Source organism: Entelurus aequoreus, linkage group LG08, assembly GCF_033978785.1.
Source record: "Entelurus aequoreus isolate RoL-2023_Sb linkage group LG08, RoL_Eaeq_v1.1, whole genome shotgun sequence".
In the NCBI taxonomy this organism is placed as follows: Eukaryota; Metazoa; Chordata; class Actinopteri; order Syngnathiformes; family Syngnathidae; genus Entelurus; species Entelurus aequoreus.
This window is the reverse complement of record NC_084738.1, coordinates 46,877,548-46,895,857: the sequence shown is the minus strand read 5'-3', so window position 1 is coordinate 46,895,857 and position 18,310 is coordinate 46,877,548. Positions and strand designations below refer to the sequence as shown.

Genomic DNA, 18,310 nt, shown 5'->3' with positions numbered 1-18,310 from the left:
GGACTATTTACAGAACTTGTGTGAGCCTATGGCTTTACACTTTGTTACATACATAATTTGCATTTTATTTTAGTTTGATTGATTGATTGATTGAGACTTTTATTAGTAGATTGCACAGTACAGTACATAGTCCGTACAATTGACCACTAAATGGTAACACCCGAATAAGTTTTTCAACTTGTTTGAGTCGGGGTCCACGTTAATCAATTCATGGTATAAATATATACTATCAGCATAATACAGTCATCACACAAGTTAATCATCAGAGTATATACATTGAAAAAAGTACATTATTTACAATCCGGGGGGTGGGATGTGGAGGGGTTGGGCCAGGGGGGTTAGGTTTGGTTGATATCAGCACTTCAGTCATCAACAATAATATCAACTGAGAAATTGACATTGAAACAGTGTAGGTCTGACTTCGTAGGATATGTACAGCGAGCAGTGAACATAGTGAGCTCAGAAAGCATAAGAACAAGTATATGCATTTGATTATTTACATTTGATTAATTACAATCCGGGGAGGTGGGATGTGGTGGAGGGAGGGTGTTAGTCTAGGGTTGTAGTTGCCTGGAGGTAGTCTTTTAGTGTGGTTTTGAAGGAGGGTAGAGATGCACTTTCTTTTACACCTGTTGGAAGTGCATTCCATATTGATGTGGCATAGAAGGAGAATGAGTTAAGACCTTTGTTAGATCGGAATCTGGCCCATCACGTCATTCTTTTTCATTTGTTTTTATTTTTATAAACCTTTATAATATGCAACATTTACATACAAGCACAGAAATAATAATCATCAAAACAAGTACAGTACAAAACAGGTAATTGTTTTGATTATTATTATTTCTGTGCTTGTATGTAAATGTTGCATATTATAAAGGTTTATAAAAAAAAAAAATTAAAAGAATGACGTGATATGCAACATTTACATACAAGCACAGAAATAATAATCATCAAAACAAGTACAGTACAAAACAGGTACTTGTTTTGATGATTATTATTTCTGTGCTTGTATGTAAATGTTGCATATTATAAAGGTTTATAAAAATTTAAAAAATTTAAAGAATGACATGATGGGCCAGTACAGTACAAAACAGGTACTTGTTTTGATTATTATTATTTCTGTGCTTGTATGTAAATGTTGCATATTATAAAGGTTTATTAAAAAAAAAATGTTTAAAGAATGATGTGATGGGCCAGATCTGCCTTGAGTTCGACACCTGTGCTGTAAACTACAATCATCCAAATTATTTACAAATACATTCTTTAAGTATTTCATTGACCTATACAATATGTTTCTCTTTTGAATTAAACTACTGAAAAAAATACCTTTCGAAAGACATTCTGACCGGCATGTTGAGTAAATTACTGTCTTGTTCGATTATAGTCGTTTCTCCTTCTACACAAGCCTGCCACCTGCCGGCTACTACAGGGAGTGCATCTGTCGAAAACTAAAACGGAAGCAAGAGGAAACAATTGAATGGTTGGAAAAGACAACGGTTTATTGGTGTCGTCATTAAAAGTGTGACGTGGTGGCGCTAGTAATTGTATTAGTAAGAGTAGTAGAAGTAGAAGTAGTTAACAGTCACAACAAGGAAACGTAAGAGAAACAACCAGGCTGGCGTTAATGTTGTGAACAACCCCACGTGGCGAGAAGGAGTATTGCACCCGGCCGGACAATTGCACACTTGACATAGAAAAAAGGTTCCAAAGTCTCAAATAGAAAAAACACACACACACAAACACGCGTGTTTTTACCCCAGGATTCAAAGTCACAAGTTAGTGGGGCGGGGAGGGGTTTTGCGAGTAAAAGGAAGAAAACAACAGCTTAGCAGAATGTGGTAAGTTTGTTCCCATTTTGGTATTTTACTTTCAAGCTTTGTTTAATTAAAAGAGAGAAGAAAAAAATTGTTCAACTGACCGTCTGGCGTCATGGTGGAATGAAGATGGCGGTCATCAACACACCTGAGCACGTTTGGATTGTCACGGTTCTCAGATTAGCATTAGCATCGCTTTAGCTAACAGCAGCACAGAGGTGGATAGTCATAGATATAGATGGATAGAAAATAGATGGTCGGGTAGAAAAATAAATATAAAGATTGCTCATTGGATAGATCAAATATGTTAATGGTTAAAGACATTTGGACACGCGACGTGTCGGCCATGACAGTCCAGCTAAATGTGGGCGGGGCTTATCAGTCAAGCCGTCTTTAATAAACATGATTGAAAAGTAGAACAACAACAGATTCCCTTCCCACCACCCGGCAACAATCCACAAACTGTGCAACCAAATGTCGACTTTTTTTGGCATATCATTTTTTAATATGTGTTTTTTTTATTTGTTTTTTTTAAACTCAGACAAAAACACCTGAGAGAAAATCTGACAAACTGATTTCAATAGTTTTCTTTTCCTGTAATATATTCAATGATGTATATTACAACTATGATCACATATTTCAAGCATATATCATGTACACTTATATATATATATTTATATATATATATATTTATATATAGTGAGAGTAGAAGAGTACAGTATTATCAGTAGGGAGCATCCATGGCTGGAAAGGTTTTTAAGGAGAGGTATAGACGTGTCATTCAGATACACTTTTATCCATACGCCAGCACAAATCAATGCAAAAAGGATTTAAACAAAAATCAAGAGGCAGTTCACTTTGTGTGTGTGTGTGTGTGTGTGTGCGTGTGTTTGTGTTTCAGGTGAATATCAGCACCATCAAAGTCCAAAACAACAATAAGGAGGGTCACGACCCATGTGTTTGTGTGTGTGTGTGTGTGTGTGTGTGTGTGGCGGTAGTGTGAAATGACGTCAGTGGGGGGGACACGAGCCAGACGCGGCGTCCAAAGCAGGAAGTGAAGTTGAAGGAAGGACAACAACCAAAAAAAAGTGTAAGGACTGTACATCGACCCCCTGACCTGTGAACCCTAACCCGCGCTCCAACCGCACACGCCGCCCTCTTGCACCGTAGGAAATACCTGATTGGACCGTGATACATTCTGTGACGCACCCCCTCCCCCGCCTGCGCTGAGTGAAAATAGATTCTTTATGGTGGGCGCCAGAACACCCCGCCCATGTATAAAAGCTAGAAAAGTGGCGGTCCTGCTGGCCCTGCTGGCGTGCGCGCGTAGAAAAATATACATGAATTCTCTTTGCGTGATGGACACCTTGGACCCGCATCCTCGCAGCCCTGCCCCTCCTTTCTGTCAAAAATACTTTTCATACATAGAAAAGACGACCCCCCCTCCTCCCGACCTTTATCTTAAAAGTGACGTCACCCCCTCCTAAAAGTGGGTGGAGCAACTGTGTGACATGAGGTGATGTCTACATGGGGGATGGGGGGGGGAGAGTGGGCGGACTTATCCTGCCCTGAGGGACGCACTAAAATGACATGTGGCAAGGCGCCGCCTGCTGGTCAACACCGCACTTCCTCCTCTAAAGTGCTGCTGTCGTTAAGCTCCCTCGGCCTCCTCACAGGTCGCCGTGGCGACTCTCGTACTTGTTGATGATGTTCCGGCAGCGGCCCAGCTCCTTTCTCATGTCGGCCACTTCCTGTCGCAGGGCGGCGTTCTCCCGCTCCAAGAAGGCCGCCCGCACCGAGATCTGGTTCTCTTTTAGGCGGCGGGCATCTCGCGAGCGCTTGGCCGCCTCGTTGTTCTTGACGCGGCGGCACCAGTACTTCTCGTCCTGGTGGGGCATGTTGGGGTGTGTGGGTGGGAGAGGACAGGGGGAGGGACAGAAATGGGTGGGGGGAGGACATGAGAAGGATCAGTCACGTGTTGAGACAGGACGCAGGAAAGAAAAGAAGGAACAAAGCGGCTGAAAAACACTTCCTACAACAGGTGGATACACAAAATAACGTGTGGGGTTCCCCAGGGCTCAATTTTATGTCCCATTCTTTTTCACCTTTACATGCTGCCTCATTTGTGGAAAAGACACACAGGAAGCTGTGAGGAGTAAAGAATTGTGGGAGATGTAGTACCTTCTGCTCATTGGGCACCAGCATCTTGCGAGCCTTCTTGATCATGGGCTGAGGTTTCAGCTCCTCATCGCTGAAGCGGTGCCGGCGCGGGTCGAAGGCCTCCTGGCCCGGCACGCTGGACAGCGCCACGTCCGCCGGGTCAGGGTCAAAGTTCACCTGTACGTCGCTGGTGCCGTTGGCGGGTGCCGAAGTGCCCTCGGATCCAGGGGGGCCGGTGGAAGTTGGGGAGGGATTCTGTGGCACGGCCTGACTGCCTGGGAGGAGACAACGAGAGAGTGTCGTTACAGTTTTGGCCACCGAGGGTCGCCACAGTCACACTTTGTAGATCCGTGTTTTACTTTTGTTTTTTTAAGAGTTAAAAAAGTGTTTTTCTGCCAACATTCTGATCCCGCTGAGAAAAGTTTCCACGAGAAACTTTAGTGAAACAAATTTCACGCGCTCTTTATTTGTATATTAAAAGAATAAAAGTTAAAGTACCAATGATAGTCACACACACACTAGGTGTGGTGAAATTACCCTCTGCATTTGACCCATCCCCTTGTTCCAACGCCTGGGAGGTGAGGGGAGCAGTGAGCAGCAGCGGTGGCCGCGCTCGGGAATAATTTTTGGTGATTTAACCCCCAATTCCAACCCTTGATGCAGTCTGAAGTGGCGACTTGTACCCCGCCTACCGCCTGAATGCACCTGAGATAGGCTCCAGCGACCCCAAAAGGGACAAGCGGTAAAAAATGGATGGATGGATGGACGCTGAGTGCCAAGCAGGGAGGTAAAGGGTCCCATTTTTATAGTCTTTGGTATGACTCGGCCGGAGTTTGAACTCACGACCTACCGATCTCTAACCACAAGGCCACTGAGCAGGCCAAATATTGAGCTCCCTCAAACTGCAGTGGCGCTCAGTGTCCACCAGAGGGCGATGTTCTCCCCTCATTTAACATAAAATATGTGCAGAATGTGCTTCCCAACGTCAACTTTCAACTCATCTCCTGATGTCCATGCAACTCTCGTTCAAAATGTTTCCATGGCAACCATCTCGTCCCTTTTCAGACAGCAATTTACTGGCAACGCCAGGGATACATGAACAGTTTGGGCTTCAAGCATCCATCTGTGAGCACGTTTCACAGCATCCGGGCACGTGCGCGGCCCTCTTTATCCGCCTACACGCCCTCTCCGCTCCATCTGTTTGCCTGTGCATCATCGTCATCATCATCCTTATGAGCTGCAGGCCTGGCATCTGGACTCAGCTGATCTTTACTCCCTGTTTTTCTTTCAGTTGGCATGACGTGACACGGTGGTAGCTTAAAGATGCCTGGAGGACACCGTGTCCTCGTCCACATTGACGCTCTCGAGGCGTCTTCTCGGCTTGCTCGTCGTCACTCACAACAAACCTGAAGGTTAAATTTGAGTTCACGACTCACAGAGGCGGAAGTGAAGCGAGGTGGGCGGAGCCTTCACGCCGGACGCCCACAGCGGCAAAAAATAGACCGGCTCGAGTTCGATCTGCTGGGGCGCTACTCTCACTGCGTCCTCCCACAGCCAGAGCTGACAGAACCAACACACAATCAACAAAGCACCAACATAGAAAGAACAACAACAACAAAAAAATCAACACAGACGATATGAACAACCCATAGTGAAACCAACATAAAACTGATACTTAACTAACATTGAATTACCATTGGACTATAAGACTTAAGATAGTACTAATACAACACGAACATAGCCCTAACACAAATCTAAGACAGGACCAATATAGCACTAACAAACACCTAAGACGGGACAGACACACAACCAACAGAGGTCCAACATAGTACTAACACAGCCTTAACATAACCCTAAGTCAGTAATAAACATAGTACTAAGACAGGACCAACATAGCACTAACAAACACCTAAGACGGGACAGACACACAACCAACAGAGGACCAACATAGTACTAACACAGCCTTAACATAACCCTAAGTCAGTACTAAACATAGTACTAACATGGACCTAAGACAGTACTAACATAGTACTAACATAGACCTAACACAGACCAGACACACAACCAACAGCGAACATAGTACTAACACAGCACTAACATAGACCTAAGACAGCACCAACATAGCACTAACATAGGCCTATGACAAAACAGACACACAACCACCAGAGGACCAACGTAGTACTAACACAGACCTAACATAACCCTAAGTCAGTACTAATCGTAGTACTAACATGGACCTAAGACAGTACTAACATAGTACTAACAGACCTAACACAGACCAGACACACAACCAACAGTGAACATTGGGACAACGTGGCGCGGTTGGGAGAGTGGCCGTGCCAGCAACCTGAGGGTTCCTGGTTCGATCCCCAGCTTCAACCAACCTAGTCACGTCCGTTGTGTCCTTGAGAAAGACACTTCACCCTTGCTCCTGATGGGTTGTGGTTAGGGCCTTGCATGGCAGCTCCCGCCATCAGTGTGTGAATGTGTGTGTGAATGGGTGAATGTGGAAATAGTGTCAAACCGCTTTGAATACCTTGAAAGTAGAAAAGCGCTATACAAGTATAACACATTTACCATTTATAGTACTAACGCAGACTTAACATTGTCCTAAGACAGCACTAACATAACACTAACATAGGCCTATAACAAAACAGACACACAACCAACAGAGGACCAACACAGTACTAACGCAAGACTAACATAGACCTAAGACAGTACAGTACTAACATAGAGTATTAACATAAATCTAAAACAGAATTACACAACCAACAGCAAACCAACTTAGCACTAACAAAGCACTAACATAGACGTAAGAGTGTACGGCGTGGCTCGGATGGTAAAGCGGCCGTGCTAGCAACCTAAGGGTTCCTGGTTCGATCCCCGGCTTCCGCCATCCTAGTCACGTCCGTTGTGGCCCTGAGCAAGACACTTCACCCTTGCTCCTGATGGGTCGTGGGCCTTGCATGGCAGCTTCCGCCATCAGTGTGTAATTGGGTGAATGTGTAAATAGCGTGAAAGCGCTTTGAGTACCTTGAAGGTAGAAAAGCGGTATACAAGTATAACCCATTTACCATTTACTAAGTTACTAACATAGTACTAACATAGACCTAAACCAGGAGAGGCACACAACCAACAGAGGACCAACATAGTACTAACACAGCACTAACATAGCCCTAAAACAGTACAAACATAGTACTAACATAGCCCTAACACAGAACAGACACACAACCAACAGCGAACCAACATAGTATTAACGCAGCACTAACATAGCTCTAAGTCGGTGCTAATCATAGTACTTACATGCTCCTAAGACAGTACTAACATATATCTAACCCATGAGAGCCACACAACCAACAGAGGACCAACACACTACTAACACAGAATTAACGTAGCTCTAAGTCAGTACTAATCATAGTACAACCATAGACCTAAGACAGTACTAACATAGCCTTAACACAGTCTTACACAACCAACAGAGGACCAACACACTACTAACACAGCATTAACATAGCTCTAAGTCAATACTAATTATAGTACAACCATAGACCTAAGACATTACTAACATAGTACTGACATAGACTAACACAGAACAGACACACAATCAACAGCGAACAAACATAGTACTAACACAGATTTAACATAGACCTAAGACCAGGGCTATTCACCTACATAATGAAGAGGGCCGCAGTTTCAAGAGTCCAAGGGCCAGACATCAAATGTGGATGTTTCGTCAGAAAGTGCTTCCACAGGTTATATTTCTTTGAGACTGCGTTGACTTAATTACAAAGTAAACACATCGGCTTTCAAACTGCACTGTCATTATTCTACCTTCACTACTCCTTCCCAGCGTGTGCAGATAGTTAACAGTAGAAGCTCTAGTTTTTGTCGCAATGATGCTACCTCTTGTGAATCATTTTCCTTCTTCCGTTTTATTTCTTTACACTTCTTCCTTCATTTAGGTTAGTAAGAATGAAAAATAAACATAAAAGTATACCGTCCATTGTGTATTTTAACATAAATAAAATAGAATGTTTAGTATATTCACACAGTAAACTACTACGGGTCAAATTTAGCACTACACGTATTGAACAAGGTTTGATCATTACTCTCAGTTAAAAAACAACACAGCCACGAATACAAAAGACATCACAAAGTCAGCAATTCCAATACAAAACAAACTAAATTATACAAAAATGATATCTACTTACAAATGTTTGACCAAGTTTCGTGATGAAACTTACACGCTGGGATTTCTACCATTGTTGCTTGTCTGGATCAAAGTGTCCGTCGCTTCAAACTCAAGCACTTGCTCGGTAGAGAACATTCATACTTTGATGTACAAAGTCAGATTTTTGCAATTTTTTTCCCAGGGTTGAGTGAGTAGTCTTCTTCTACTAACTCCACTGCTGCTTCACTGTGACACTTACTCCTCGCTGTTGTCCCCTGCAGGGTGGTGGGAGTACTGCATACATGATCAACCATAGTTTTAATGGTTTCATCAAGCCTATTTGGGTGGTGATCGGCGGGTCAGATGAAAAGCTTTGGCGGTGGCATGTGGTCCGCGGGCCGCCAGTTGGCCTTAGGCCTGCCTAAGACAGTACTAACATAGTATTACCATAGCCTAACATAGAAAAGACACACAACCAATAGCGAACCAATATAGTACTAAAACGGAACTAACACAGACTAACAGTTCCAAAAGCCGTATGGAGTCATCACATTGAATAAAGATGTCAAAAATGAGTTTTCAAGCACTTTGAACAATCCATGCAATAAAACTGGAAGTCATCATCTTCTATGCCAGTGTTTTTCAAACTTTTTCTGAGCCAAGGTACATTTTTTTTCAATAAAAACATTCTGAGGCACACCACCAGCAAAAAACATAAAACAATGAAACTCAGTAGCTGATATTGGCAATTAAAAGTCGTTCTCGCAATTGTTGGATATGAGTTCAAAACATAACCAACCATGCATCACCATAGCTCTTGTCTCAAAGTAGGTGTACTGTCACGACCTGTCACATCACGCCCTGACTTATTTGGAGTTTTTTGGTGTTTTCCTGTGTGTAGTGTTTCAGTTCTTGTCTTGCGCTCCTATTTTGGTGGCTTTTCCTCTTTTGTTGGTATTTTCCTGTAGCGGTTTCATTTCTTTTTTGAGTGCTATTCCCCGCACCTGCTTTGTTTTAGTAATCAAGACTATTCGAGTTGTGCGGACGCTATACGTCTTTGTGTGGACATTGATGATTGTCATGTCGTGTATGGATGTACTTTATGGACGCTGTCTGCTCCACACGCTGTAAGTCTTTGCTGTCGTCCAGCATTCTGTTTTTGTTTACTTTGCAGTTTTAATTTCGTTTTGCATAGCCATCCCTAAGCTTCAATACCTTTTCTTAGCGGCACTCGCCTTTTGTTTATTTTTGGTTTAAGCGTTAGATACCTTTTTACCTGCACGCTGCCTCCCGCATATTGTGATCAAGACAAACCATGTTCCCGACATCTACAAAGCAATTAGCTACCTGTTGCCACCTACTGATATGGAAGAGTATTACACGGTTACTCTGCCGAGCTCTAGACAGCACAGACACTCGACAACGGCACATTTGCGGATTCTATTTACTGGTTTGCAAAAAATATTTTTTAACCCAATTAGGTGAAATTACACAATCTCCGATGGCACACCAGACTGTATCTCACGGCACACTAGTGTGCTCTATGCAGCCACAAGCTCCGCCCCCGCAGTTAATTGTCACTAATGAAGATGTGGACTCAATAACATGTGATTGACAGTCCAACCAAACAATGATAATACTGAAATAGCCTAAAGTTGTTTAGGTCACTTTCATGAAGGAGGAAGCCTACTGTACCTGACCACGCCCTTCTGATCATGTGCACACACACACACACACGCACACACACACACACACGACACACCCAGCAGCCTGCTAATGTCCACACACTGGATAAAAGTTATGTCATCACAGCGTGGACACACTGCTGCCTCCTTCCTTTCTTTGCACCTTCCTTCCCTTTCTCACCTTGCTTCCTGCCTCCTAGCTATGTTTTGTATATTTGTAAACATATTCAGCATGACATCACCACAAACACACCTGACTCCGCTTGACTTCATCAACACATTTGTGTATGTTTATTTGATCTCCGTTTCCAGTGCAGCACATCATGTGACCAGCTTGGCAAGCAAGGCGGACTCCTCCTGCCTTCCTCCCGCCTTTCCTTCCTCCCTCCTCCCTTCCCCGGGCCGCCTGCAGCAGCGGCACGTGACGAGGCGGCTGCACATGGCCTGAGCGTGTGAGTTGCAGAGCGAGAGATCTCAAAACATGCAAAGCAAGCCCTCCCACCTCCCCTTGGGTGTTTCTCACTTAACCCTTCTTCGCCGCCATTGCTCTTGACTAGCCTTGAGTGGGTCGCAGACCAAACAAACATGGTTCACACTTTTGAATCCGAGAATTCTGTTGCGTGACAGACACGTTGAAATAAGCTGACTAGTGTTGAAAACGGCCACTTCATTAGGTACACTTGCACATGTCAATGAGATGTAACGTGATCATTTGTTGTGAATACAGTGAACATTGTACTGGTGCAGGTGTACCTAATGATGTGACCTAATGCATCCCTATGCTAGTGGTGCTGAAACTTTTTTTTTTTTTACCAAGTACCACCTCAGAAACAACAAATGATGACAAACATCAAAATACAGTAACGTAGTAAGCCTAGGTGTTCATTAAAAACAAGGCAGAGGTTTTATCTAACAAGCAGATTTAATATTTTTGGCCACTGTAACATTACTCACAGTTTGAACAGTAACACTGTGTTTGAATATAAGAAAATAAAACACTGTACTTTCGTCAAGGGATCCGTTGTCGTACCACCAGAGGGAGCCCACGTACCAATAGTGGTACACGTACCACAGTTTGAGAATGTTTGATTATTTCCAGTCTACTTTCCACCTCGCTCAACGTTCGAGCGCAGGGACTTCTGCCTCCGTGCATCATGCTCGCACTCGGTCATGCGCATGTGCACACACACACACACACACACACACACACACACACACACACATGAGCACACATTAACATAGCTGCATGCAAAAGAAGGAACTCGAGTGCATGTTTAAACATTTGCGGCTGCATGCTAACACTAACACAAACACACACACACACACACACACACACACAGGCCTGGCAGCAGTGTGTTCTCTGAGCCACTTGTAACATTTCACTGCATCACACACACAGCAGCTTCCATCCAGTAATGCTGAAACACTTCCCGAAAACAAAGGGATGAACAAAATGGTGGAAACTATCTTTTCAGTCAAAAATATTATATAGTTTTTATACTAATGGTAGGCCAAATTACAAAATCCTTCAATGAGCTTGACCAGCATCGGTATACTGGCCTTGTATTAACTTCCAATTGGATCAGTACACACATTTGCAGTATCAACCCCACACTGCTGTAATACAACATTGTTCCTCAGGGGGCAGCAGTGAGTCACCAACAGTGTTGGGTTAGTTACTGAAAACCAGTAACTAGTTACAATTACTAGTTACTTTATTTCAAAAGTAACTCAGTTACTAACTCAGTTACTTACACCAAAAAGTAATGCGTTACTGTGGAAAGTAACTATTTAGTTACTTCTTTTTTCCCCCCTTTTTTTAAGGCTCCCATTAATGCCTTTTTAGCCTTCATTTCAGTACTGTTATTGCACAAGAGAATAATACAATCTGTTGATCAACTTGACATGCATTTGCATCACTGAACTCAGAAAGCAATGTGGTCTACATACAACACAGAAACAATGTGGTCTACATACAACACACAAAGACAAAGATATGTTTCAAAGGGCCAATTTATTTCAGGCCAGAAAAAACTGACAAAACTATTTTAAATAGCTGCAACATAATGGCACTTTAACTTTAACTCTAAGTAGATAGGATCTTTGATCCAAGACACAACTTACATTTAACTAAAATGTTATTTTCTTTGTGCTCGACAAAAGAAAAGTATTGAGAATGTCTCCATGTTAAAAAACTCGACTTCTGGCTTCGCCCTGATGTCTTGTTAGTTGTTATGAGAGTAGCGTATGTGTGTGTGTGTGTGTGTGTGTGTGTGTGTGTGGCCCTTTAAGATATGACAGCATGAGAGGTGAGTGACGTCAGTGAGTGAGTGGGCGAGAGAGGTGAGGGAGCGGCGACAGTGAGTGCGTGTAGGTGCTCTAGCTTGGTGGATGGCTGCGTGCAATAAAGTCACAAAGTTGCAACAAACCGCCGGGCTCGTCATTCACCCTCAGCTGTAAAGACCCTCTTCCGGGTAAAGTGAAGGTCGTTAGACCCGAAGTACGGCTCTGGAGGAACGTCTCCCCTGCGGGGAGGCATGCTTTCTGTGGGTGGGGGAAAGCACGCCTCTTCTTTTCCACCGGAGCGCTCCAATAAAACACACTCAGATCTTCAGTTTCTAGCCGATACTACATAAAAATAACGTAAAATAACGCAGTAACGCATCATGCAGTAACGGTAACTGAGTTACTGTATATAAAAAAATAACGCGTTAGATTACTAGTTACCGCCGAAACTAACGGCGTTACAGTAACGCGTTACTTAGTAACGCATTACTTAGTAACGCGTTACTTAGTAAAGCGTTACTTAGTAAAGCGTTAGTCCCAACACTGGTCACCAATGCATTACCATCCATTTTCTACCGCTTATTCCCTTCGGGGTCGCAGGGGGCGCTGGAGCCTATCTCAGCTACAATCGGGCGTAAGGCGGGGTACACCCTGGACAAGTACCGCTTGTACTAATTAGGGTTATGGGAGCAGGAGCCTCAATTTGGGCAAGAGGTGCGGTAAACACAGGCCAGTCACAGGACACGGGTAAAGAAATATAAAAATGACTAAAAAGGTTATTATTGACAAGCAGTACCACAGTCAGCCACCAGGGGCGAATGAAGATGAAAGGATCACTGACCGTGTACGCACTCAGGTGCTCCAATCATGGCTTGATGCTGTTGTTGTTGGGGCGGTGGCTGCACGGTCTCCAATCCAAGCAGAGAGGACGAGGACGAGGAGGACGACATGGAGGAGGACGAGGAGGAGCATGATGGAGGAGAGCTGGGGGGGCACTGGGAGCTCTGGTTGGGCACGGCTGACTGGGAACTCTAAAAGGTGACATAAAAGACACAGGTGTAAAAAAAAAAAAAAAAAAAGACGCTCCCGTCAGCGTTTATCAAAAGTCTGTTTTATACCTGAGACGGGATCTTGGCGCTGGCCGAGCTGGGCCCGTTGCCGTGCATGCCCATCCCGTTCTCAGTCAAAAACTCCTCCAGGTCCATGTACTGCAGCTGGAAGAGGCCGCCGTCGCACGGCAGGGTCCGCTCCCACAACAGGGGCCCCAGGAATGCCGACTGGGAATTGGGACGCAGGGGGCCCGAGCCCAGGCTGCCCCCCAGTCCGTTGGGCCCTCCGGACCCGGTTCCCAGCGAGTCCTCATCCGAGTCCAATGGTTTATCTCGGTCTGGGGGGGGGTGGTGCAGGGACTATCGGTTACTCTTATAATACCACAATAATAACAACGTTGCTATGTTAGCACCATTATTAGCCAAGTAAACAACATATTACGGTAACACTTTAGTATGGGGAACATATTCACCATTAATTAATTATTAGGTACTTATTAATGCCTTATTCTGCATGGCCTTATTATACAACCAGTAAGCCATTAACTAAGAGTCTTCCCTCAATAACCTCAGAATGATTGCTTATTAGTTAAGTTAAAGTTAAAGTACCAATGAGTGTCACACACACACTAGGTGTGGCGAAATTATTCTCTGCATTTGACCCATCACCCTTGATCACCCCCTGGGAGGTGAGGGGAGCAGCAAGCAGCAGCGGTGGCCGCGCCCGGGAATCATTTTTGGTGATTCAACCCCCAATTCCAACCCTTGGTGCTGAGTGTCAAGCAGGGAGGTAGTGGGTCCCATTTTTATTTATAGTCTTTGGTATGACTCGGCCGGGGTTTGAACTCACGACCTACCAGTCTCAGTAAGGAAGTTGTTATATATGATTCTCCCTTTAATACCACTTAATGAATATGGTCTGTTCTTACATAACAAAACACAAAACTACAATAACCCTAAACCTTAAGTCTTTGTTACTTAAAATATGTTCCCCTAGTGTCCAAATAACTCTAGGGGCCTAGTGGTAACCTACTCAGTGGCCTAGTGGTTAGAGTTTCCGCCCTGAGATCGGTAAGTCGTGAGTTCAAACCCCGGCCGAGTCATACCAAAGACTATTAAAAAAAATGGGACCCATTACCTCCCTGCTTGGCACTCAGCATCAAGGGTTGGAATTGGGGGTTAAATCACCAAAAATGACTGCTGCTGCTCACTGCTCCCCTCACCTCCCAGGGGATGATCAGGGGGATTGGTCAAATGCAGAGGACACATTTCACCACACCTAGTGTGTGTGTGACAATCATTGGTACTTTAACTTTAAATTAAGTCTTTGTTACTTAGAATGTGTTCCCCATACTAAAGTGTTACCCAAATTACATATAGCATTTTGCAATAGCACTTTTGCATGCTAGCTTGCTGGTGATGTCACCTTTTTAACATTTAGACATCATTTATGAAGCAAGTTTCTTCCCATTTTTAGCTTCAGTCATCTTTGGAGCACAATGGGTAACAGAGTATAATTCAAAGCTTTTCAACACTTTATTCATACGAGACTGTGCGAAACACAAAGATACCGACGCTAAAAATGGATAATCAACGTGTTGAGGCTCTCCTTTGACCTGAGAGAGAATGAGGGTCCTGCAATGGAAAGATGGATTATGGATCTCATGATGACTGCCAACAGGACAATGAGCAGGGGCGGCACCGATTGGAGAGTGAATTTGAATTGAAGGAGATTAAAAAGGAGGCAAAGACATGAGAGATTACATCAGAGTGGAGCATCTCCTCCTCCGTAATCTCCTCCGCATCATCATCATCATCGTCGTACAATACAGGGACATGTCAGCCCATGGACAGAAAAAAAAATTGACATTTATTTTTTTTAGTCTTTTTGTCTCTTGTACTTTGTCCACTGGGCAGGAAGTACATGCAAGTGGGAGCTTGTAGTCATGTGAGGATGAGTGTGGGCAGGCGAGGGAGGGGTAGGACGGGGGATGGAGTGTGAGAGTGTGTGTGAAGGCGTCAAACAAAGCAGGCGGGGGAGTGAAACATGGATTTTACACAGTGTGTGTGTGTGTGTGTGCACGTGCATTAACAAGGCATAGACAGATCAACAAAAGGTGGCCCTGAACGCATCATCAGGAGGACACCAAAGAACTGTCAGCGTCATCTTCATCACCTGCACGTGAAGCACCACAGAATGTAGGCCCATGCATGTAGATGTCCATCCATGCATTTTCTACCGCTTGTCCCTTTTTGGGGTCGCGGGGGGTGCTGGAGCCTATCTCAGCTGCATTCGGGCGGAAGGCGGGGTACACCCTGGACAAGTCGCCACCTCATCGCAGGGCCAACACAGATAGACCGACAACATTCACACTCACATTCACACACTAGGGCCAATTTAGTGCTGCCAATCAACCTATCCCCAGGTGCATGTCTTTGGTGGTGGGAGGAAGCCGGAGTACCCGGAGGGAACCCACGCAGTCACGGGGAGAACATGCAAACTCCACACAATGTATTATTTGGATATAGTTGTCATATTTAAGACACAAATCCACACCACTTCAGTGCACTTGAAGTGGTGTGCTGTCCCTTTAAGAGTCACGGGCGCACTCACCTTTCATCTCGCAGCAGTCCTTGTGGCCCCTCTGGTCGGCCTTGATTGGCAGCTGGAGCAGGGTCTTGAGGTTGGTCATGGAGGTGAGGGGGCCAGCCTGGGGGCCGCCGGCCACCGAGCTGGGGGCCCCGAAGTGGGGGCTGGTCCCTGAGGGGAGATCCGGCGGCAGGAGCTGCACCAGAGGTTTCGACATATCACGAGGGGGGGGTCAGCGACCCGTTCGAGTTCCAAATAATCCAATTAGCGACGCCAAAAAAAAAAAAGGTGCGCGCGCGCGCAGCAGGTGCGTGCACGTCACATGAAGTTAACGAAGAATAAGGTTTATCTCCAAAATGGCACCATGGTGACAGCTCCCCCCCCCCTGCGGACCCTCAGGAGCTCCTGTCACAGCGCCCCCGTGCAGCCGAGTCCTCCACACGTGCACTCGGTGGACATGAAACGTCCCTTGGCGGGAAAAGAGACGCTTTAAAAGAGGACAAAAAGCAGCATGGAGACAGACAGGTCCTGGTGGAGGGGAAGACCGGAAAGGGACAAAAAAGGTGAGATGAAGAGTATGTGGGGGGGAAAGAAGATAAAGCAATAAAAGAAGCTTCCAGAAAAGAACCGATGCAGCAGAGGTGATGATGATGATGATGATGATGATGATAGCTCTTATTTCCCTCTCTCTCTCTCCGCCAGTCAGCTGGAACCAGCACGGGCCGCTGCTGTGACGTCACTGATCACGGGGGAAGGCAGTAGGGGGCGTGGATAGTTTGCATACGCCATCTACGCCCCCTCGGCCCACTGCTGCGTTCAGGCTGTGTGAAAGATGGGACGAAATACAACTGTAATGTCTACACCCTAAAGCTTGCGATGTAACAACCTCCATCTGGTCACAATGTAAAACAAAATAAGTACAACTTTGTTACTATAGTGCAGGGGTGTCCAAACTTTTTCCACTGAGGGCCGCACACTGAAAAATCAAAGCAAGCGGGGGCCATTTTGATATTTTTTACATTTAGGCCTCCACTCAGGCTTGATCCCGGGGACCCCAAAGGGTTTTGGTCAAAAAAATTTAAAAAATGTGTCATTATTCAGTATTATTATTTGTATTATTATTCAAGTTTTAAATCTTTAGATCAACACTAGGTATATCTGTCTGTCAATATAACGTTTTTAAAGATTTAAGTTGTATGCTCTTTTTATCAAAGAAAACCCTGTTTTTTTATGGAAAAAAACACAAAATATGCAATTATTTCTCCCAATAAAATTGGTAAGTGGAATATTTGAGATTATATAATAATGGGAGCCTTAAAAAGGTCAATAACTCATAACACCATTGATTTTAATTAATTATTATTTTTGGAGCAATGACACTTAAAAACAAATCCAAAAGGGTCCTACTCATTAAAGTGTTAAAAAATATTTTTTTATTTTTTTTTACTGTTTACTTTTAACACAATAATCTCGAGACCAACTTCAGATCTATCCGTCAATTCTAAGTTTTATTGTTATTTATGTTTTTTGTTTGTTCGTTTTAGTTCCTTCTTTAATAAAAAAAACAGCTCAGTTTTTTATATGGCAAAAACAAAATATGCAACATTTTCCCCAAAAAATATCTCAAAGTGGAATATTTAATGTGACGTAATTGGAGCCTTGAATAGGTAAATAATTCATAATGACACTGATTTTGATTCATATTATTTTTTTAAAGAAAGAAACAGCCTGCAAGGCAGCTTTGTGTTATTAGAGTAAACATTGCAACATTTTCTTGTCACATTTCACCTGTTTACTCTTTTATACCACTTTATGTTTTTTGTTTTTTTTTCAATCGTATTTTTAAAATGTGCCGTGGGGCCGTTAAAAAATGACCTGCGGGCCGCAAATGGTCCCCGGGCCGCACTTTGGACACCCCTGCTATAGTGTAATGAAGTGATATTGACATTTTAATATGATCGCTATGGGGAAGAGGATTATTTCCCAAAGTGATATTGACATTTTAATATGATCGCTATGGGGAAGAGGATTATTTCCACGTTACCTAAACACAGCAAATGTTTCCGGAAGCCACTGGACCACAGGCCACGCCTCCCGTGTGGAACCCTTCGGAGATTGGCCGTGAAGGCAACACACACACACACACACACGCACACGCACACACACACACACACGTGTTACGTCACAAGAGGCGTACAAACAACATTGCTATCTTTCAGTGCTATCTTTGCCGTGTGGACCGAACAATGTCGCGGGCGGCGGCTCGTCTGTTCTGTCAGCCTCGGACGCCAGGCGGCACGTGTCAGCAGCACGCGCCAACCAGCGCCGGAGCCTCGCTCTGATTGGCTCAAGTAGGTCACCGGGAGCATCTCCAGGCCTCTCATTGGCTAAAACTAGGTCAAAGTCTCCGCCCACAGGCTTCCCCATGCTAGTGCAACGTGACAGGCTGTCTCTGAGCAGGAAGCGCAAAAACAGAGAACTTCAAAAATCGAACATTTATAAGTATAAATTATAACATTACGGTGAAGTTCTAATAATGACATTTTTACCTAGTG

General features: G+C 44.3%; 2 protein-coding genes across 2 annotated transcripts in view; both read right to left on the bottom strand.

Annotated features, from left to right (window-relative positions):
* Window positions 1-2,051, bottom strand: part of grin2da (glutamate receptor, ionotropic, N-methyl D-aspartate 2D, a) — a 416,525-nt gene extending 414,474 nt beyond the window's left edge. Inside the window, exon 1 of the mRNA XM_062056652.1 lies at window positions 1,919-2,051. The gene's annotated coding sequence lies outside the window, so the exon portion shown is untranslated. The remainder of the gene's footprint in view (window positions 1-1,918) is intronic.
* Window positions 1,479-17,975, bottom strand: dbpa (D site albumin promoter binding protein a). Its single transcript, XM_062056660.1, has 6 exons — window positions 17,800-17,975; window positions 15,780-16,576; window positions 13,235-13,503; window positions 12,958-13,147; window positions 3,996-4,249; window positions 1,479-3,700 (listed from the first exon to the last, which is right to left on the bottom strand). Exons 2-6 carry the CDS (start codon window positions 15,970-15,972, stop codon window positions 3,485-3,487), a joined length of 1,122 nt encoding a protein of 373 aa, XP_061912644.1. The 5' UTR covers window positions 15,973-16,576; window positions 17,800-17,975; the 3' UTR covers window positions 1,479-3,484.
* Window positions 17,976-18,310: the final 335 nt, after the last annotated feature.